Source organism: Rhinatrema bivittatum, chromosome 13 (assembly GCF_901001135.1).
Source record: "Rhinatrema bivittatum chromosome 13, aRhiBiv1.1, whole genome shotgun sequence".
Lineage (NCBI taxonomy): Eukaryota > Metazoa > Chordata > Amphibia > Gymnophiona > Rhinatrematidae > Rhinatrema > Rhinatrema bivittatum.
Genome location: NC_042627.1, coordinates 67,271,184 through 67,293,373, shown reverse-complemented (window position 1 = coordinate 67,293,373; position 22,190 = coordinate 67,271,184). Strand labels below are relative to the sequence as shown.

Genomic DNA, 22,190 nt, shown 5'->3' with positions numbered 1-22,190 from the left:
GGTGATGTAGCCGTTGAACCCTGTCAGGAACGAAAGGGTTTTCTAACCTGGGACTCCGATGATGGCAAAGGCGAACTGGGGGGGATCTCCCAGTTGCCTTAGAGGGAAACCACCTCTGAACAGTTTTACTCTGCTGCGACTGAGCGAGAAGATCAAGACCCCCCTATCAAGGGTTCTGAGAAAGTGCTCACCACGATGGGTAATAATGGGACTCCAGTCAAAGGAGTGCCTGTAGCAACACTGGAAAATAACTGGGTTATTTTTTCTGCCTCTTTGAATACCCAGGAAGAAATGTATATATTTTCCATCTGCAGTCTGTTCGACTGACTGATGTGCTCTCTGACTCATGCAGGGTTTTTTGGGTTGTTTTTTTTATAATGAGGGAGATAGCAGTTCTAATTAGGAGCTCCCAGCTATCAGTTTAGAATGAATGAATGAAGGCTGTAGTAATTGAAAAGTGAAGATAAGCCCTTCAGCAGTTGGCCTAGAGTGGTCTGCTTACACCTGGAGAAAGTGTCCAGTACATTGAGTGCCTCAAGTATTACTGTGTGTCGAGCGCATCTTCACTCTGCCGTGCATCAAGGGCATCCTTTGATGAGCAATGTGTTGAGGGCATCCCTCGATGTGCTCTGTGCATTCAGCAGTGTACTGTGTGTTGAGCACATCCATTGGCACACTGTGCGATGCCGACTTATATTTCACCAACTGGGTTTTGGCTCAATGCAGGACAATTGTGACCCTCAAATCCATGGCTTTCGTTTAGACCTACAGGTGAGTCAATGAGGATCTCATTTCTCGGCGAGGCAGATGACGCTGCACTGCGGGAGGACGGATCCATTGCCGCTTCTGAGAAACTTTTGCAATTTCACGCCCTGGAGTGAAGGGAACATGAGCAGGTCTACAAACATATCCAGAGCAAACAGGGATGTCAAACTGTGAGGGACTTCATCATACCACAGATGTGTTTTTCAGCCATGTCAAGGAGGCATTTTCTCTTTTTTTTTCTGTAGTACTAACAAGTGTTGTAATGTGTGCTGAAGGACAGCAAGGCAACTAAAATGAAGAAAAAAAACAATTTTAAAGAAATCTGGAAAAAACATACAGAGAGACAGAGAACACGTCCAGGCTGTGCACGGACAAAAAACAGACTGAGGCAACTCTCGAGGCAACGGTCGTGCGGGAACTCCCGCACAAGCTCAGTAGAACTCAAAATTCTACTAGCTTGGAAAGACAAGACCATTTGGTGCTGCTGGATGATATCACGACAATCATGTCTAATTCACCCCTGCTTATCAATGGAAAATTTCAGTTACGCACAACAAAAGGAAGAAAAAGAGATTTGGTAAAATATGTTTATGAAATTGTTTTCTGCAATAAAGAAATTGTTCATATTCCTACCTGGACATAAGTGATAAAAGCATAACACTGTGGGGTCAGATGTGAGCCTGAAAGTTTGACCTGTAGAGAATGAAGGCTGTTAGTAATATCCACAAAATATAAGACTGTGGTTCACTATAACTTTTTAGGACTCATTTAAAATCTGCTCACCAGTTTTTCCAGCCTGGTAGGAATATGACCCAAATGACTGGAGTAAACCTGTAAATACTAGAAAGCGACAATGGACACTTTATACATTTTTGTTCATGGTTTTTGTATTATCATCTTTGCATTTTATCATGATATAGTTTATTACATCTGCCTTGAGTACATTGTGTAAAATTGGAATATAAACTGAAAAAAAACTCAACTAAACATAGAAAATGACAGCAGATAAAGACCACTTGGTTCCCCCCCCCAGTCTGCCCATTTGTACCTATCAACTGTGCTGTAATGTATCTTCTATCTCCGCCTGCATTAAATTCCCTTTGTCTCTCTCCCATGCGGGCTTGAATTCTGCCGTACATTTCATGCCTATAACCTCCGTTGGAAAGTCTGTTCCAGGTGCCCCGTACTCTCTTCTCAGTAAAAAAGTATTTTGTGGCTCCTCCTCTCCAAACCATACTATGACTCCCTTGTCCTTGACCTTTTCATTCTATGGGACATGCTTCTTTCTGGACCTTTCTGGAAGCCTGCCAGGTAGTGAAGAGTCTAGACAGTACATTTTTATTTATATCATTTCAAATTTACAAAATATAAACAAGTTATAGGCCATACAAAAAAAAATACAAAATACCCTTAAGGAAACAAAAAATAATCTAGCCTCTATCCACCATTAGTCCTCAATCTGATATGGGGGAAGAAACAAGTAAAATAGGAGAAATACAATAAAAATGTTATGAAAAGGGAACCTAGGCATGATACGTCCCAGAATATAAATTAAACCAGCGCACAGTAGTCTTCCCAGGCTAAGACAAAGATCCAATAAGCATTTTAGCATTCACGAAAAACCTTAACTGATCAGGGCAAAACATACATAATTTCTCTCTCACTAATTTACTAACTGCACCAAGAATAGAAGTCTCCTGCCACACTGACAAAAGTAACTTCCTTTTCTCCAATGCAACCTTCACCAAGTCTGGAAAAATCCAACTACCACATCAGAATTATGGAAATAAAGGCACCTAATCATGTTTAAATCCTGTCTGAACACAAGAGAGACCAAGAGGACAGCTCTGTTCTGCTCTTCTGAGTTAGACCACTCTTTAAGTCCAAACTGGCCATTGTAAGTTGGGCCCCCTCCTGTTCTTCCTCAGAGTTTCCTTTATGTTTCCCAGCTGGAAGGATGTAGATTTTATTTACCGGGGAGGTGTCCTCAGAGGAAGATGGAGAATTTCTATATTTTAAAAAAAAAAATCTCGAGGTGCCATTCCTAAGACCTTGGGGAAAAATTTAACAAATGGAGGTACAAATGTCTAATATGATTTTTCAGAAATTCCATTTTCCAATGTAGGATATTCTTATCTTGAATTAAAGCCATCTTTACATATCTAACATCTCTTTCCAACACTTCAATCTTTCAAAGCTGTTCTTTGGAAAAGAACTAATGATTGTGAGTCAGAATTTCCATGTTTTGTGACAGGGAACATATATCTAAGGAACACTTCATTAACGATGCATCAAATCTCACCAGAAGCCCCATAAAGCATCCAAGCGAAGATTGAAACTCAGTAGGTGTTGATTTTGTTAGGATCCAGGGCAACTGCTCCTTCTGTATCTCAATGGGACCCTTTTGCAATCCACCCCTCATGCATGTGCAGCCTAGGAAAGAAGGTAGGTAATATAATAGCTTGATTGATATGAAAAGCCTTTGGGATGAACTTTGGGAGAAAGTCTGGGTGAGCATGGAGAGCCACCTTGTGGAAGAACTGCATGTACGAAGGATAGTAGACAAGAGCTTGGAGTTTGCTGACTCTTCTAACTGACGTCACTGCAACGAGGAATACCACCTTCCATGTCAAGTATTTTAGAGAAGCCGACTCCAGTGGTTTAAAAGAAGGCTTTAGTTGGGAAAGGACCACGTTCTGGTTGCACGGAACAGGTGGCTTTTATTTTGGGGATCTGATACGTCTTAGGTCTTTCACGAAGAGATTATCAGCAGATGAGTAGAGATCAGTTTGCTATCTACTTGAGTATGGTAAGCCCTTATAGCACTGAGGTGCATATAGACAAGCTGGCAAGGCCTGAACAAGTATTTCAACAGATGGTTAGGCTCAGGAAAATGAGCCTAAAGCATTTTTTGACACCATTTGGAGTGCATGTGCCATTTGAAAGCATAATCCCTTCTAGTGGAAGGTTTCCTAGAGGAGACAATTTCTGTAGATAAGTGAAGATCCTCGATCACTGAGTGCTCAATCTCTAAGCTATGAGGTTGAGGCCTGAAACATTTGGATGGTACAAATCCCATCTTTTTGTGGCAGCAGTGCAGGGTCTGTTCCCAGATGTATGGAAGAACTTTACGAGAAACCTTTATGAGATATGCATACCAGATCTATCTGGACCACGCAAGGGCTACTAGAATTAGACAAACTAACTGCACTGTTATGGGAATAAGCAGTAATAGTGGAAAAGTGTGCATGCTTATTCCCAGAACAGTGCTTTGTGCCCCGTTGAGGAAGAAAGCATCTTGTACCAACCTATGATCGCTTGGTAGAACTGAGAAAAACGATTTAGTTTTGTATTCTGCTCTAAAGCGAACAGCTGAAGAGTTCAGCTTATGGAGCCACTGATTGCTGTAGAGACCACTCGTGGCTGAAACACTGCTGAGTCGATCCGCCAGTGTGTTGGAGATGCCCATCAGATAAGTGGCCTGAACAGCAGCTCAATTTGTCTCTACCTAATGCTAGATATTTAGGGCCTCTTGACAGAAAGACCATGATCCTCCTTGTTTGTTGATGTAAGAGCTGGCTATCTGTTTGAATCAGGATGCTCTTTCTCTGAAGAAGATGAGCAAAGACTGTTATTTCAAATCCAATTGCTCTCAACTCTAGAAGATTGATCTGATAGTTGCTCTCTTGAAAAGTTCAGAAGCCTCGTGTTCGAAGAGTTCCAGTATGTGCTCCCTACCCTTTTGTGGAAGCATATGCTGCAAAAACTACTTCAAGAGGAGTGAATAAAGAGGGGCTCCTTCTTTGAGAACTTGTGGGTGTAATTTCACTGCAATTCTCATTTCATAGTCGTGATCTGCACTGGAGACGACAGGTTGAGTTAGTTTTATCCCAGTGGGAACGTAGACCCCAATAGAGGTAGGAAATGTGAAGACAGGTCAGTGGAACCACATGGATGGCCACTGCCATATGTCCAAGAACCACTAGGAGGCGCCTTGCAGTCAAGTGAGGAGAAGAAAGTAGGTTGCAGAGGACTGAAATCATGGTGTTCACTCGGTCAGGAGGCAGGAATGCTCTTTCCTTGCTTACTTTCATTGCAAGCTGCAATGACTTTGAAATTCTTTAATTGGCTCCATGGTTGATTATTCAAAGTTTACCAGAAACCCTAACAATTGTAGCAGAGCTATGGCTGAGCTCAGAGAATGTAGTACTTCATCCCTTGAGTTGGCCATGATGAACCAATCATCCAGGTATGGGAATACTTGCATTCCCTGGTGACAGAGATGAGCTGCCATACAGTGAAGACCCTTGGGGCTAATAAGAGGCTAAACGAGAGTAGTTTGTACTGGTAGTGAGATGGTTAGGCTCAGAGGCAGCACCAATGCAAAGAGTGGATGCATATGTAAGCATATGCATCCTTCACACCCAAAGCACATATCCATTCATCCTTCTGTTTATAAGGTAGGATCGTGCTGAAGAAGTTGATTTTGAATTTTTCTCAGAGTAGATGTTTTTTCAGGTTTTTCAGGTCAAGAATGGGCTGCAGTCCCCCTGTTTTCTTGGATAAAGTAGTATCAGAAATAGAACTCCAGGGCAAGTTAAACATGGTGGAACTGGTTCTATCGCTCGTTGTTGAAGAAGCAAAAAGACTTTGAGTCGAAGTTACAATAAATGAGATGGATCCAGACGGAGTGCCGAACAACACAGGAGGGATAGAGGTTGGGAGAAATGAAACCAGTATCCATACTGCACAATTTGATGAACCCAAGAGACCTTGGAGATCTGACCCCATTCCTCCATGAAATGTTGCATTCTTCTCCCTACTGAGAAGTCAGAAATGAATTGTTCGGAGGAATCAAAGACTAGGCTCTGATTTAGGTTAGGCCTGTTGTGTAGGTTTCTATTGTCATTCTCTTGATAATGGCTGCTATCGCTGGGTCGGAAGGGGCTGTAGACAGTATTGTTGAAAACACCAGTAAGGCCCTCCTTTGGAAGTATGGTCACTTGTATGGCTAGAAGTGACATCTTGCTGTGGATAGCTGTTAAGGAGCTTTTGAGAGCATAGGTGAAAACCATGAATTTCCAACCTGGTGGGTAAATGCCAATACATTTTTGCTTGCAGACAGAGAAAGTCTAACCTGCATCCATCCTCATCTGCAATACAGTGCATGCATGGCAAGAGGGTTCTCTCCTCTCCCAAGGATAAGATAAGGCAACAGTAAGCCAATCTATGTGATAGTCAAGCAGCCTCTAATTCTAGATGTGGAACAGAGCATGAGAACTGTACACATTCATGACTTCACAGAGCTTCAAAAGCTAACAGTCCTCCCTCCCCTGTGATGCTGGGGAATACTCACATATTTAATGAGAGATGTAAGAATATTGTACATCTTCGCCAGCTCCTTCAGCAGAGTGTCTATGCAACTGCCAGCAGGGAGGGCGGTTTGCACCAGCTCATGGCAGGCAGTCAGCAAGGTCCCCAGCTGCAAAATTATCGCCTTTTCAACTGGCTCTCTCTGGTTGACTGCCTGAGAGGAGTCTTCTACAAAGAGATTGGATCAATAAAAACAACAACATATATGCGATGTTGGTTAGCAGTATCAATCTGTCTGCAAGAAAGGAACGCCCTGTTTTATTAATACATGTCTACGCGCTTAGAAATATTCCTATCGTTTGCTTGACTGTTCTGCAATGTCAGATTCTCAAGTTTTATCCTGAACATTGTCAAACCTTTTAATAACGAAAACGGTTCTACTGAACAGAAACCAAAATCACTCCATTACTGGACACCTTTACGGGTGAGAATTAGTGTTTCTTTTCAACATGGGGCAAACTCCTCTTTCAGTTACGATGCTTAAGTCCCAAGAGGAGGGGGAAAAAAAGACCAAGAAAAATTTGTAACAATAAAGTCTCCTTCTACAAATAAAAACTACCGCAGACCATAAAGGATACGACACTAATCCCAGCTTATATTTGAACCCCTTCTCACAGACTTCAGGGAAAACAACAGATTACAAAGGTAGCAGGAGAAGCTCTTGATGAGGGAGGGGCAGCAGAGGTCATCGGCTTCTTCTTACCTGGGGTCTTCTCGCATCCCAAGAGGCCCTTCAGTTTAGCAATCAGCCAGTCCACCTCGTCCAAGATTTTTGTTATCTGACATAAAACCATGAGCTGAAAAATCAGATGCCGAAGAGGGTCAGCTTAGGCCCAAAGGATTAAAAGCACACAAGGCAAACAAGACCCAGCGAGCAAAAATAATCCAATCTCACACACTCGTAAATCAACCCTTTGGTTAATATCACTGAGAATTTTAAGCACACTGCACGAGTTCTCTAAAGCTTGTAGTCCGTGGATTTAAATTTACCCTAGGAAAAAGCAGAAGCAAACGTAAAATACAAGACAAAGAACTGCTAGCGAGGTGTACTTATTCCTCAGTTTATTCTGAAGGCATTAGCCAGTCCCAGCCAAGCTCATTCTCGCTCGGGGTCAGCAGAGTAAGTTGCTTGACTGTGGTGGAAATTATTATTATTAAAATGTCTTACTTTGTAACCAGGCTATTTCTAGCATTCAGATACTCACACAGACTGTAGGTGCCGCTGTCTTGGGGGTTACAATTGCAAAATGGGATTGCTTCTCCACTTCTATATCCTGTGGATAAATGTTAAATCATTCAGTCAAAATCAGCATAGTAAAAATATTTTCTACTAAGTGCAGCCTGGGATTGTCAGGAAAGCATTTTTTTTTAATAAAATGTGTTTTTCAACTGCTTATGAGGTTTTTGGACAGCTGATCTCTTTCAATTTTAGCTCAGCCTACAAATGAAAAAAGAGTTAGCATGTGAGCACATTATCCAGCAGACACTAACAGCAACATTTTTAGAAGCTCTGTCTGACAGGTAAGTGCAAAAGATTTTTAAAAATAAGGCTGTGCGCACTTAAATATACAAGGGAGTCGATTTTCAAAGGATTTATATGCCTAACCTAGAGAGAGCTAAACTCACAAATCGGCCCCTTTGAAAAGGGGCTACGTCTCGTTGCAGCCTCTTGTCACAGATGCTCTTGGGGGTAATGGACATTCATGATGAGAGCCTGCAATAAGGAGTATTTTTAGTGAGGAAGTCAGCAGCCTTTGAAGAGCTTCTGAAACCCCAAGACCAGGCTGTGTCAGGAGCCAGGATTCTCAAGGAGAACCTTGGATGGCAATCTATGTATAACTTCACAGATAACGTCTGGGGTTGACACGCGTTATTTCAGGGACCGAGCAAATGATTTACTGAGCATTAGAAAACTTTCAAAAATGCAGGGGAAAAAAAGAAAGGTATTGATGGAGCCAGGACAATAATTGTGACGTAAGCGTGCAACATGCTTGATACCATCATGAGTAGACATGCCCCCTTCTCTTAGCTAATTTTGTATGTTGAACCCTTGAGAACTTATTTTCAAAAGAAATTGGTTGTTAATCCACCTTGTTTCATGTTTCAACATGTAAAGGGTCTTGTTCCAAACACTAAAGTAAAAATGCAGAGGACTGCGACTGTGACAACTCACCTGGTCAATGTCTCCCAGGTGCCCATGAATGTCCTGAGAGAGCTCCCGTAGCACGCTAACCGGACTCTTGAACAGTGTATGGAGACTGAAAAGCAGGTTCAATAAACCTTTACAGAACTGGGTGTCCTCTGCAGAGAGAGAAGCAACACAAAGCCTGCAGGTCAACAGGTCAAGTCTTAAGATGTAGACATTTTTACCTATTCATTTTCTTTCCATAAATCCTGCTACTCCAGTCCAGATGAATCCATACAGATGGGTTATGTCCCCCTACCAGCAGAAGGAAGCAGAGCACACAGATTTCCTCTGTGACATTATTGCCACTGCACAGAGGAGGTACAGCACAAGGAGAAACCAGTATAACAGAGCACTGAATCGGACTAATCATTCCGATGAACAACAAAAAACTTCAAATGCCCGGAGAGAAAATCCTCTGAAATGTTAAGGCCTGTCCAGACTGTGGAAGAAAGGCAAAATAACAGGAGACAGAAGGACAGACAAATGCAAAAACTGAAAGGCTACCTACTTTCAGAAATACATACAGTCAGCCATGCCAGAATTCTGCATAAGAGGCCCAACTTCCCAAGATTCTCCTGGACTGGTGTAGCAGGATTCATGGAAAGAGAATTAACAGGTAAAAATTTCTCCTTCCATTTTATCCTTCTACACCAGTCAAGATGAATCCATACAGGAAGGAAGTACCAAAGCCCCATTAACTAAAGAGGGAGGAAGTATGGGCCGCTTAGCCTCAAACACAGAATCCTCCTTAGCAAGCACATCCAATTGGTAATGCTTCACGAAAGAATGCAAAGATAACCAAGTAGCTACCTTGCAGATGTCCACTGGCCCCACCACCACCACCTTCACCCAAGAAGGCTGAGTTCTAGTAGAATGAGCACGAATGAGATCAGGCACTGGCCTACCTTTGAGCCAATACACCAAAGAGATAGCATCCTTGATCCATCTTACTATAGAGCAGCCTTAGATGCCAGCTCGCCTTTACACAGTCCACCAGATAATATGAAAAGCCTATCTGTGTAACAGAAAGAGTTAGTGGCCTCCAAATACTTAAATAGTACCTGCCAAACATCTAGGGATCTCATAGATCTAATAGTGCCCTGGCACTCATCCTTCGTGAAGGCCAGAAGAGAAACAGACTAATTAACATGGAAAACTAACATCACCTTCGATAACAAGGAAGGTACAGGCCAAAAAGATACAGAATTGAGTGTTATGATCAAAAAAGATTCCCTACAAGTCAAAGCCTGCAACTCTGAAATATGGCAGGTTGAGCAGATCGCTACTAGGAATACCGCTTTCAAGGTAGGACTTTGAGACAAAATTGCCTGCACGTCTCAAACAGAGGTGCAACCAACGCTTTAAGAACCAGACTGATGTCCCACTGAGGAACCAAAGGCCTAAAGGGAGGCCACAGCAACTTCACTACCCAAAGACACGAGGAAACATCCAGGAGAGCTGCTACCAGAATTCCACAATCTAGGAAATACCCGCAGGCTGAACTTTCAGAGAATTTAAGGCCATATCTGAAGAAAGGACAAAAGATAAGGGATATCCGACCACAAAGGGGAAATTGACCAATCTTGACAGAATGCCTCAAAGATGCATCAGATTAGACTATAAGCTAATGACGTTGAAGTCTTATGGCCTCTTATGGGCCTTTAACAGAGTAGAAATCAATGAAGCTGAATACCAGTAGTCTCTTTTCTGCAAGCACAACCACTCAAGAGCCAAGCTGTAAGATAAAATGGAGAAGGATCTTACATCACAACTAGACACTACACTAGAAGGCCCTGCGTGCTTGGGAAATGCAGGGGACAGTCTATCTGAAGACTCAAGGTCAATTTGGCGCTATCAGAACAATTCAGCTGCTTTCCAACTCAGTCCTGAAGAGAAGTCTTCCGATTAATGGCCAAGGAGGAAAAACATAAAGAAGTCCCCCTTTCTGGCCATGGCTGTATCAGCGCATCTATGCTCATGGCATTGCATTCCCTGTGATGGCTGAATAAATTGCTGGTATTCTTGCGAGTTTCCATTAAATCCATATATGGCAATCACCACTTGTGTACAATTAACTGAAAAGCCTCTAGACTCAGCTCCCATTCGGCTGGATTTAGTAGGCCTGCTCTATAATCGGCTTGCACATTCTCCTGACCCACAATGTGAACCATTGACAAGTTCTGTAGATTCCATTCTGCCCAAGGGAAGAGTAGCTTGGTCTCCTCTGAGACCCTTAGACTTTTGGTGCCATCCTGTCTGTTAGCATACACATCTGCTTCCCCTGCAGTAGTGGGAGAAAGTGAGGTAGAGCCAGTTGAATTACTCTGGTCTCCAGTCTGTTGATAGATCAAGTTGCTTCCTCTGAAAACCAGAGTCCTTGGCCACCTGATCCAGGCAATGTGTTTAGCAACCTGAAAGACTCATATTCATCACGATAGCATCCAGGAGGGAGACATTAGAATGATTCCCCAGCAAGAGATTCTGAGAGTCTGTTCGCAAGCCCATCCTTCATTGACCTGGGCATCAGAATGTGAATCTCATAGTCTTATAAGTTAGGCAACCAACTGTACAGGAGAGATAACTGAGGAGATCTCATGTGAGCCATAGCCCAGAAAACCAAATCCAAAAGTGGCCACCATAGGTCCAAGCAGCTGAAAATAATCCCAAGCTCTTGAAGCTTCCTGAGCCACAAACCTCAACACCTGATCGATCAACTTGTCCACTCTGTCTGAAGTAAGGCACACCTGACCTAACTCTGCCTCGAAGTGCACCCCAGGTATTCTAAAGCTTGAGCAGGAAGACGACTGCTCTTGGCAAAACTGATCACCCAGCCCAAGCTTTCTGAAAATAGGACCCTTTGTTGGTCACGGTCTCCTCTGGAGCATGTTCTGAACGTGGTTCAGACAAGGAGACCTTCCCCACGGTTCTAGGAGCCACAGTCGCTGCATCCTCTGCCTTGGCACATTCCCTGTGCACATATGCCGTACAGAGAGGCCCCGAAACCGAAGAGGATCTCTTAGAGCTGCATGCTCCACAGCGATAGTTTTTCCCATAGCTGCACAGTAGGCCTTCACTCTGAAGCGCTCCACCATTTGATTACCACGAATCTCTCTTCATCCCCACAGGCACTTACTCTGTTGGCCTTCACCCAACCCCCCCTGCACTCAACTACCTTGTTTAAAAAAAAAACAAAAACCCGATAAGAATTATACCTAAGGTTGCAGAGGAGACTTCTAAGGCACATTAAGAGCTTGGGTCGATTCTTTGTACAGTGTCTGAAATACAGCACCAACAGACTCTTTCTAGATCCTCTTTCTTATTTTATCTCTAGGAGAACCTCCCCACCACTTCTATGGCTTAACCAAGTTCCCTCTGAAACTGGGCACTTCCATTTAGTGATTCGCTCTCCTGGTTGGACCAGGGACCTGCCCATAGTGCATCCTTCCCACTCAAATCCTGCTGCATCACCACTGAGTCCTAGGATACTGGTTTCTCCTTGTGCTGCACCACCTCTATTTAATGGTAATAATGTCAGAGAGGATATCTGGTGCTCTGCCTCCATCTGCTGGTAAGGGGATGGATTTATCTGGACAGGTGTAGCAGGATGAAATGGAAAACAGAGTTACATTTCTATGAAACTCCACTTCCTGCTGGTGACAGACTGAAGTCTGTCCATAAAAACCATGGCCTTGCTGCAGCCGTTGGAAATTTTCAAGGTCTCACTGCAAGGCCATGTCGAATTTGAGTACTGAAGACTACTGGCTGCCATTTGGCCAGTTTTTATGAAATCATCTGGGCAAATTAGAAATTCCTTGTCCTAATTAGTAATTTTTGAACAGTACATGTTGATGTTGGTCATATCATAAGCTGTCTTGGCTATGTTCCACTGTACATGCAAATGGCATTGGGGCCCAAATTTCACCGTTTCAAGCTATCAGGCTTATTATTTGCTGCTAACCCTGCTATTCTGTTAGAGAAATATCAGCTACAAAGTAGCAACTGATAACTTAGATATCCTTTGGAAAATCAGTTTTTACCGCTAAAAATCAGATTAAATTATCTCAATAGATAATGGCTTAAATATTGGCTGTTCCTGTTTCCTTAATCCACATGTCACTGAAAAAATAGATTCGAAAGTTGAGATTAAATCTGGATTCTTGAAGACTGGAAGCCTTCTTCTACCCAGTGATGATTCTCCTCTCCTCCCCTTAACATTTAGCGGGTCAATTACAGCAGAAACCCTGGGCTCAAACTATTTAACAAATAAGCCAGAAATGTAATTCATATCCAGACCCTAAGTCTCCTGGAGCCCTCTGTTATCTGTTTGGGGAACGAACTAGAAAAGCTATAAATCACGCTCACCAATCTCGCTCTCCTTACAAATCTTCATGGTCCAGGTCAGCATCTGCACAAACTAGACAAGAAGCAGAGACTGCCTTTATCTCAGACATGTGCAAACAATGGCAGCAAAAGCTCAGAGTTAAAAGAAAATTCAGAGATCAGTATTTTGAATGCGTGCTCCCTCGGAGGACAATTTTCAAAAAGCCAACTGCCCCGATAAAAAATGGCACAACTGAAAATCGGAAATGGAAAAAGTATGCATGCTCTTCTAAGCCCCCTGCCCTCAGGTCCCACCTGCATAAACATCAGCTATAACCGTCTGTGGCTGCTGTTAATGCACATGCTTGACACTTGCTATTTTGCAAAGAGAAACAGTGGTAATTTGTCTCGAAAATCTGCGTAAAGTCCACAAGTTCAAAGCACAAGAGTGGTTCACACTTCCATGGGCTGCTTGAAAATTGCATATTTATTTTAAAAGTCTTCCCTCACAATCTCCTGGGAGGATAATCCAAAAAAATTTATAATCTCTCTCTCTTTTTTTTTTTTCTTCAGACTGCAGGGATTGCACCTCTGTCCATCTGCTGGAGACAGAGAAATACCGAGGGTCTGGAAGGGAGGCATAAACCCAGCAGTCTGCACTGATCCGGGAATGAACAGGAACAGCCTCTGGTTGTCAAATGTTTCAACCACAGCATAAAAATACCAGAAATGCACCTGCACAGTCCCCCTCCGATCAGGTGACACCCCAACAAAAGACGAGGTAAGGACGGAAGTGAACTGGCAGCCATGGGGGGCTAACGCAGGTCAGGAGTCGGTCAGCAGACAGACCTTCCTGCACCTCCCCGATTCAAAATTCACCCTCAGTAAGGGAAGGTTTTGCTTTCCGGTCACCTAATCTCCCCCCAGTGCTTATGAACATTTCCCAAAGGCAAGATGGATGTAGAACTGGGAGAGCAAAGGGTAAAGTCTTCCCTTGAACAAACTGAACTGAGTGATTTTTACTCTTTTTCCCATTAACTCTTGATTTGTTTCTACATGGTAGCTCTTCTCTCAGAGCCACCTATCCAGTCCACAAGAAACCTTGCCGTATACCTGCTCCGATGATGCTTCCAACATCCTGGACAAGGTAGACAGGATATTTACTAGCAAAAGGGCTTCTCTGCTGCTGAAGTTGTCTTCCCCACCGCTGAGCTGGTTTCCAAGAGACCGCTGAGGACGAGAGACAGAACAGAGCTCATTTAAAAAAAAAAATGAATTGCGCTACAAGAAGCCCAAGCTGGGACCATCAGCAGACGCAGCCCCAGAAACGACAAATGCTGGAAGCCCAACGGAGGGACGGCATGGAATTTGGTGAGGATCCCAGGGCTAACGTCCTGCCACCTGGGAAAAAAGTGCCGTGAAGCCCATTCAGATCCACACAGCAGAGGGCGCCCTCGATTTAACGTTTCTCGCAAGAGGAAAGGAAAACTATTCCCCACAGTGCATCGGAATTATTTGGTTGCTGAAATTGTCATCAATGCAAAGAGATTGAGTAAACTTTATTCTAGAAATGGGAAAAGCTGGTTGGAAACCAGGGTCCTAATGTTCTCTTTTTTTGCTGATTTTAAGGTACGTGGTTCCTTCAAATTTACCTGAAACTGTCTAATTTGGAAGGCTGCTTTCTCAGTAATATTTATATTTCCTCCTCCTTCCTCCTCTTCCTCAGCAAAATCTAGGGAAGAAAATATTCCATGAATCGCCCCAGATAGCCAATGTCAGATTCCTGGTTGCACATCTTTGTGCTACAGGCAACTGGTCAAATGATTTGCAGATTACGATTTTGTAAGCACTTATTACAATCTTGCACCAACGTTGAGTTAAGTGATCAACCAACGGAGCGACCAGGCTGAAGACTCCAGTTCAACTCCAGATTCCTTGGTCAACCAGGAATGGGAGTTCGGAGTCCTTGTATAAAGCAGGGGAGAAAGGGAGAGGTGGAGAAAACCTAGTGACACCTCAGTAACAGAGAAGCACTAGGCAAACTACAAAGGGTCTCCCGCCCTCTCTCCTGCCGGAGTGACCATGGGAAGAAGAAACCCCTCAGGGCTGTGACTGATGGGGCTGCACGGAGTGGTTGCCACAGGTCTTCCCCTGCTGAAAGGCCACCAACTTCTGCAAGCCACGGTAAGAAAGCCAAGCAGACGACAGGGCAGCAGGGTGCGAGACGGAGTCAGGTCTGGAAAAATAGAGGACAACTTTCAAAGTCATTTACGCAAGAGAAAGCAGGCACATACTCTCTGGTAAAAAACAAAAAAAAAACTACCCGCAGGCTTTGTCCCGTAGTGGAGAGTCTAAAACCTGCCTCCATAACTGGAATGGCGCGAGTCTGGGAAAGAAAGTTAGCAGGGGATGTGGATGTTGTTCCCATCGTTAGATAAAGGGATAATACTAAACCACTTCCTCGTGATAACCATAAGTTTCTATCAACCTTGGACCCAAGAGTTTGTCTACAAATCAAGCCGTCCGCCCCAGGTACGTTCTTTGCTTTAAGCCATTCTTGATTGTCCCCGAAGGAAATTACCTACCCAAAGAAGCAAGAAACTGGGGGGTCTTTGCTTGGTATCGCTGCTGAACAGTGTTAAATATGCGGAGCAGTCCCTCCAGGCACAGCAGGGAAATGCTTTTCCCTTTCTCTTTCTTGCCCGTCTCCTCGACTGCAGTGGGAATGGAAGTGTATCGCCAGAGCAGGACCCTAGGGGAAAGAGCAAAACGGGAGAGTGCGTGAAAGAGAATTTGGATGGAGCAGTGGAGCTCGTCGCCCTCGTCCACTTGGGCTTCAGACCCCCTCAACAGTGCTGAAAGACCAAAAAAAGCACGCCGGGGATAAGTCATAAAACCTGGGGCTCAAGCCACCGCTGGGTCTGGTGATCCACTCCTTGCAGTGGAATCCTTGGGTCCTTAATTTCCTGCCCTAACAGGTTAACCCCGGAGGAAGGCAGCGGCACAGGGTCCTTTACCTGGTGATCTCACAGAGGTACCGAAACATCTTCTCTGCGTTCTGTCCATCCGGTCCGTCGGCCTGGCCCGTTTCATCCAACTGCTGGACCTTCTGCAGCGCCACGCTAACAGCGTAGCGCATGAACTCATTGCTGGCCCGCAGGACAGCCAGGCTCTCCTCGTGGGATCTGGCGCTGTCCCTGAAAAAGGGCAGGAAACAGCACATGCTCAGGTACCGATGGGACAGGCGGGGAATGCTCCCAGCGTCACACGGCAGGCCTGCATTACAAAGGTCCTGCTCTTTTCATACTGGGCAAACTCTTAAGCAAAAAGCAACAGGAACGCTGCAACCCTTTCTAAGAACTGACAAGGCCTCTCCCTTCTGACCCAGCATATATAGGAATTTGTTATTTGCCTTTCTTGGACCAAAGAACAAGCCGGAGTAGTTCACAACCGTTAAATACAATGACACAATAATCAGAATACAGTTATAGCAATTAAATAAGAGGAAAGAATCCTAATCTAATACCGGCTACAAATGTTCGAAGAATGCAGGATATACATTTTAAAAACTAAAATGCAGCTCCTACGTTAAAATAATTCTATAACCCTAACTCAGCTCTACCCCACTCTCACTAGGGATGGATTAAGCTATGAATCCCACAATTCAAATCGATCATCATCAATCTCAGAGCAATACAAAATCAAACCCACCCAGAGCCTTGTAGTAATTTAGGTCAGCTAAAGGCAGAAAGAAAATACAAGCAATTTGCTTGATCATCAGTCAACCACAAGACATAAATTAAATAAATAAAGGCCTAAAGGGACAGAAGCTGATCCGAGCAATGGCATAAGTCAAGCGCTGACGAAGAGAATCAGGCAGCCTGGGGGGGCCAGACAGATCCTATCTTCCATCGTGTTTCTCAAGCCAGCGGGAGTTGGAGGATAGCCACCATGACTATGCATGAGACATATTTGCATGCAACGGTCTCTCATGCATATTCATTGTGAATATCCTGAAAACCCGACTGGCTAGGGGGTCCCCTCCAGGCCCGACTTGAGAAAACATGGGGCTACTCTGTGAAGTTAACTGTTCTTGGCATCATCTCTGAGCAACTTCAGCTCCCTCTGCCTTCTCCTGCACGAGTACATCTTACTGGACCACGGGGTGAAATGTTCAGTACCACTTCGCCAACCCTCACCGTTAACAAGCCCCCACATGCGTTGGTCACAGACGGCTCCAGAGGGGAAGGATTAGAACAGTAACCCACTGAACATTACTAGAGAGCACCTATTACCTTTGTCACACGTGCTGATAGGTGCTGGGGGTGCAGAAGCTGCACTAAAGGGTTTTACTAAAATAGGGATCTGATTCATTGAATTTTCTTTCCTACACTGCTAAATAAAAAAAACCCCACGAAAAAGGTAGGTAAAGATAACTTCCACCAGCTGCTCTAAAGTGTTACACAGGTCTGCACCGGCAGAATTAAAAACCCGGCTACCAAGTCTTTCGCTTTCTCATCAAACACTACTGAGAAATGGGGCACCCCGTTACCTGAACAGCGCCGTGAGGAGCGTGGAGACGAAGGCCACAGAAAGCAGACTTCGGGAAGCTTTATTCGCGCCAGCCGATTTGCCCTTTCCCGCTTTCTCTTTCAGGATGTCCGACAGCTTGCAGTAACACTTGAACAGGCCCAAGAGTTCCTCAAACTTGTTCTTGCTGTCAGAAAATGAGAAGCGGCAAAATGAGAACGTCAACCTCTTGTACGAGGAGGGTTTGGGACTCTGAGACAGGCCACCCACCGTAGGGTCTGGCCGTAAAGCAGCGCATGGGGACGACGGGCTCCAGCGTGCCCCGCACAAAAAACATGTAAAGGCTGGGATGGAAGTCAGGCCGTGGGCATTATAAGGAGCTCACAAGCTGGAGGCCGTTTTTGCTCCTCTAGAAATTATACTGGTCCTACCCTGCAATGATCTGCTATCCAAGCTTCTCATGCTATATAGTGAACCCGCTTCTAAAAATATGAAACCGGCCCACTAGTTTCTGGATTCTGTGTACCCCAAAGGCCTGTACAACCTCATGCCACTTAATCACTGCTGTGAGAACATGAAATTCAGTCTGACACCTTAATAAACTTAATTACCTATTACCACTGTTTGCTGTTCTATTTATACTTGTTATTTATATTTGTTTTATATTGTTATTTATATTTGCTGTTCTATTTATACTTGTTATCTATATTTGTTATTTGATGACTTGTTTTAATGTAACGCCATAACCGCGATTGTTCTGTTTCAATGGAAACAGACATGATTTGATATTTTCCTCAAGAATGTCGGTATATAAAAATTCTAAATAAATAAATACATAAATAAATAAATAAATAATTCTGCGTTTCTGAGGTACATTAAGTTTCAATAAATAAATAATCCGGCTGGGCATAATTCCCTTCATTTTCCTACCTGTAGTCTCCCACGCTGAAGTTATACTCCATCAGAACCTCACAAACACCCATGACCAAGGTAGCAAAAATGTTATTCTTCACTCCAACACCAGAGGTGGAAGAGAAATCTGCAGACTTATCCTAAAAGGAAAAAGTAATACAGAATGATTGCCAAAATGCCACTCCCCCCCGATTAGAAACCTTCAAAACAAAGGTTTTTTTAAAGTTTCTTGAAAAAAAAAAAAGTAATAAAAGATTTTTAGATAGAAAAACTGGACTAAAGGGTACATGATTCGAATTCACTGCATCAGAGTTTACTTTCTAATTTGGCGCACAAGCAGCATAGGATGCCCATTTTCTTAAATATTTAACCCCAGCCAAGTGGTTCACTTTATTTCGGTTTATATTCCTCTGCTTTGAGTATTACTGCTCCATTACCAGTTCAAAATCCTCCAGCTCACTCTTGATCATTCTCCGGGTGATGGACTGCAGCATCTCGTCCAAGTCTTGCTGGGAGCCCATCTCATCTTCCTCATCCTCCTCGTTCTCGTTCTGCTGCCCAATGCTGTTTCTCCACCACGCCAGGCACAGCTGGATGCAGCAAAGCAGATGAGCCTGCAGCAGATAGGAAACAAAAAGCCGCCAATGGGGCATTTAAGGGCCACGGTCAGGGCTGGCTTTGGAGGTTCCCCTGACCGCAAGGCAAGGTCACAGGGTGCCTGGCACTGCTGGGGCCCCACTCTTTCATTTCTGCCCTGGATCCCGGCGTGGCTAAGAGCAGCCCTGAATACAGCTGGGCAGGGTTTCCAGGCCCCTATTAAACCGTTCTGTGCTCTGTAAGTGACGTAAGAGAACTGGGACAGGAAGCAAAGCCGTACCTGGTACCGGACCGAGAGAACCCATCAGTTCTGACGAGTTTATACAGCCGGCAGCGGAGGATTAAGCCATAGCACAGCAGATGGCAACAACTGGGCCAACTCCCCCGGTGCGCACCAAATTGCTGGGCCCAGCTTCAGTTTCCCAGTCATATCACTCGAACGACAACAGATCTGCTGAGTCCAGGCTTTGCTAAATTGATTTCAACTGAAAAAGCCATTTTTTGAAATAAACCGAAATAACTTACACCAGTTTACAGGATTCAAAGTAGAATTCTTCAGTGCTTAGGGGAAAGGTCGGGTATCTAGGAGTGGAATAATTAGCAGATAACAGACACCAGCCCAAATTCCTCGGAGCCAAGGGGAAAACTCCTTAGGGCTTTTTTTTTTTAAACTTTATTTCCCCCCCTTCCCCCTCATTGATCTGCCATGCTGGGTCAGATCAATGAGCCCAGCATCCTGCCTCCGATAGTGATCTGGACTTCTAGGAGGAAATAGCAACTCCTAAAGAACACAGCCAGGTCTCGTTACCCACCCCCAAGGACAAGCGCTGGCTTTCCTCGAGTCTGGTTGGCTAATTTTATTGTTTATGGCCTTTTCTTTAAAAGGGCTTGCACACACTCCTTTTAAACTCCGCTTTCCATTAGTACAGTTACTCTAGTCCAGCCAACGTGGGTGGGTTGTCTCCCCCACCAAGAGAACTCTGATTTCTCAGCGAGACGGCATCGCCACCAGTTAGGGGGGTGCAGCTCTGAAGAAACCAGCAAACCACTCGCAAAGCTCAAAGATGACGACAGTTAAAAATTCTTTAAAAACCTAAAGGACAAAGGAGGAGAAGAAAATCCTCTTTAGTTCCCTCCGGAACAGAGTAGGAACAAAAACCATTCAAATGAGGGAGGACAGGAGGGAGACCACAACTGTACACAAACCAGGAAGCAACTCAAGCGCCGGCCGACTCGGACTCCTGCTTAAGAGGCTTTGCTTCCCGGGTGGGTCCTGGAGTGGTGGAAAGGAAAGCTTGTCCTGCTACACACGGATGGGAAACATAAAACCCCCAAGAATCCGAGTGGGAAGAAGCGAGAGCTGCCCGGAGGATTCCAGCCCCACAGCTCGGGTCCTCCTGAGACCACCCTGCAAATGTCCACAGAGAAGACTGCACGCACCTCGGTGCAAGGTGAAGACTGCACCCTCGGAGAGTGCGCTTGGAAGAACTCCAGGGGCCTTCTACACAGATCACATGGGCTTCCTTCATCATCTCACTAACACCCCCCATCATGACCTACACCCCACACCTACCCCTCAATCTAATTAAGGAATTACAAACCTCTCACTTAACTTCCTGCTTTTAAAACATGTTACTTAGTACAAGTCACACTTACCACCTCACCCCAATGACTTTTGTTTTCACGTCTATACAACTTTGTATAAAACCATTATACATATCAATTTATTGCTTGAATCCCTTGTACATATCTTATCCCCATGTGTCTGTCCTCACCCTCCCCCCGCCCCCCCCCTTTGTCATGACTACCCCTACCCCTCCCTCCCTAAGTTATTTAGTTTCTTGCTCTGTTTCTGCATTAGTTTCTTGCTCTGTTACTGCATTTATGTTACATACTGTTATTTGTAAAGGCTTCTGCCTATATATCTTATGGTTGTAAGTTACTTGTAAACCGGCACGATGTGCAAACGGCTGTCGGTATATAAAATTAAATAAATAAAAATAAAAAATAAATCCGGCGTGCCAGAGGGACCTTAGATGCTGATAGGCTTGCTTCCCTGGCATCCAGGAACTGGGCACATCCCTTACCAGTTCTATAAAAAAGGACTGCCCCTTGTCCTCCGGAAGTTGCTGGGACTTTGGTGACAATCTGGAGCAATTGATGAAGAATCTAGGAGATCCAAACAGCAGCTTACTCTTGAACCACAAATACCCAAACATGACTTGGACCAGGAATCCGCTGCCCAGTTGCAAAGCCAAAGAAGCCTTCGGACTACTACCGAGAGGGCCACTGAATAGGAAGAATTGCAGAACAGATCACAGAGGGCGTCTGCCAGAAAGGTGGAGGCTGATTCCATATGAGCCATCTCTTTGCTCTCCGGAAGCTGCTGGATCAAGTGCAGAAGAGCTTGCACTACCAGGGCCGAATATACTGAAATTTTGAAATTCCACAGCCGCAGAAAGGAATAAAATGTTTTAAAGGGAGCTGCATCTTCCTATACTGAGGATCCTTCAAAGCAGGCAACTGAAAATAAAAAATTGCTGAACCATGGCCTGAGGCAGAGGATATAGCTTCTGTAAAAGCTTCATTCCCCTAAGAGCAAACTCTGACGACTCCCACTCGGTCAACATCATCTCCTCCATCGCCGGGGACAGTGATGGAGGTGGAGGAGGCACGACGCCACCTTGTCAGTAACACTCCCAACTTCATCTCTGTGGAAGGGCCCAATAACAGAATCCTCCTCTGGACCAGAAGAAACCTCACCGTCCTCCAGGGAGTCAGAACTGGTTGCATCCACCTCCAATCCTACCGGGACCTCTCCCCGTGCCAGCACAGCCACCTCCTGACCCCCCCAGCTCGCTTAAGGGGGACCTCCAATGACAGTGACTGAGGAGCGGCTTCCAAGGGCTTGAGGACATCTCTGGGACTTCTCTAGGTCTCTTAATTGCACGAAATGCCCTGAATTCCTCAGCCCTGAAGCAAGACTTGGTTCCACAGTTGGGGGAAGCTCAGGACTCCCCCCCCCCAATGATAAGGCCAACTCTGTAGGAAGATGGCTGAGACATGTGAGGACTGCAGAGAAAATAGCCACCCCCAGAAATCTCTGGCACGTGCCTAGTCTCCACCAAAGAAGAGACGGTTATCGACTGCTGTTGCAGCCACTTGTGAAGTCTCCCCTGGAATTTCGCCAATGTGCAAGCAAAGGGACTTTCTCTGCGGCCACGTGCCTGGCTCCACAGGTGCCACATATGCAGTTGGACTTCTCCATCCCCTCCCCCCCCTGGAACCCAAGCTGGCTGACCCGCTGCTATGCTCCCAGCCCCCCGAGTGCACGTTGTCTCCCTCCAGACCCCACAGAGCTGACTCAAACAACTGCCGCACCAGGGTGGGGGTGTGGGCGGCAGAGGACCTTCCCCTCAGGTGACTCCAAATATTAAAGGGATACTATCCAAATTCTTTCGATAAAGGAAACCCCCGAGCTCTACCAGGTCCTCTGTGGGACTGA

At 44.9% G+C, this 22,190-nt stretch overlaps 1 protein-coding gene across 2 annotated transcripts in view; it reads right to left on the bottom strand.

Annotated features, from left to right (window-relative positions):
* FANCI (FA complementation group I) overlaps positions 1 to 22,190 on the bottom strand; it is a 153,004-nt gene that overhangs the window by 10,900 nt on the left and 119,914 nt on the right. For both annotated transcript variants that reach the window (XM_029574663.1, XM_029574662.1), the window contains exons 21-34: positions 18,526 to 18,702; positions 18,107 to 18,228; positions 17,199 to 17,363; positions 15,664 to 15,843; positions 15,232 to 15,398; positions 14,299 to 14,378; positions 13,760 to 13,876; positions 12,689 to 12,740; positions 8,312 to 8,439; positions 7,344 to 7,412; positions 6,842 to 6,935; positions 6,122 to 6,306; positions 1,549 to 1,605; positions 1,399 to 1,458 (exon numbers count right to left, since the gene is read on the bottom strand). In XM_029574663.1, the coding sequence (XP_029430523.1) occupies positions 1,399 to 1,458; positions 1,549 to 1,605; positions 6,122 to 6,306; positions 6,842 to 6,935; positions 7,344 to 7,412; positions 8,312 to 8,439; positions 12,689 to 12,740; positions 13,760 to 13,876; positions 14,299 to 14,378; positions 15,232 to 15,398; positions 15,664 to 15,843; positions 17,199 to 17,363; positions 18,107 to 18,228; positions 18,526 to 18,702 (1,653 nt within the window). The remainder of the gene's footprint in view (positions 1 to 1,398; positions 1,459 to 1,548; positions 1,606 to 6,121; positions 6,307 to 6,841; positions 6,936 to 7,343; positions 7,413 to 8,311; positions 8,440 to 12,688; positions 12,741 to 13,759; positions 13,877 to 14,298; positions 14,379 to 15,231; positions 15,399 to 15,663; positions 15,844 to 17,198; positions 17,364 to 18,106; positions 18,229 to 18,525; positions 18,703 to 22,190) is intronic.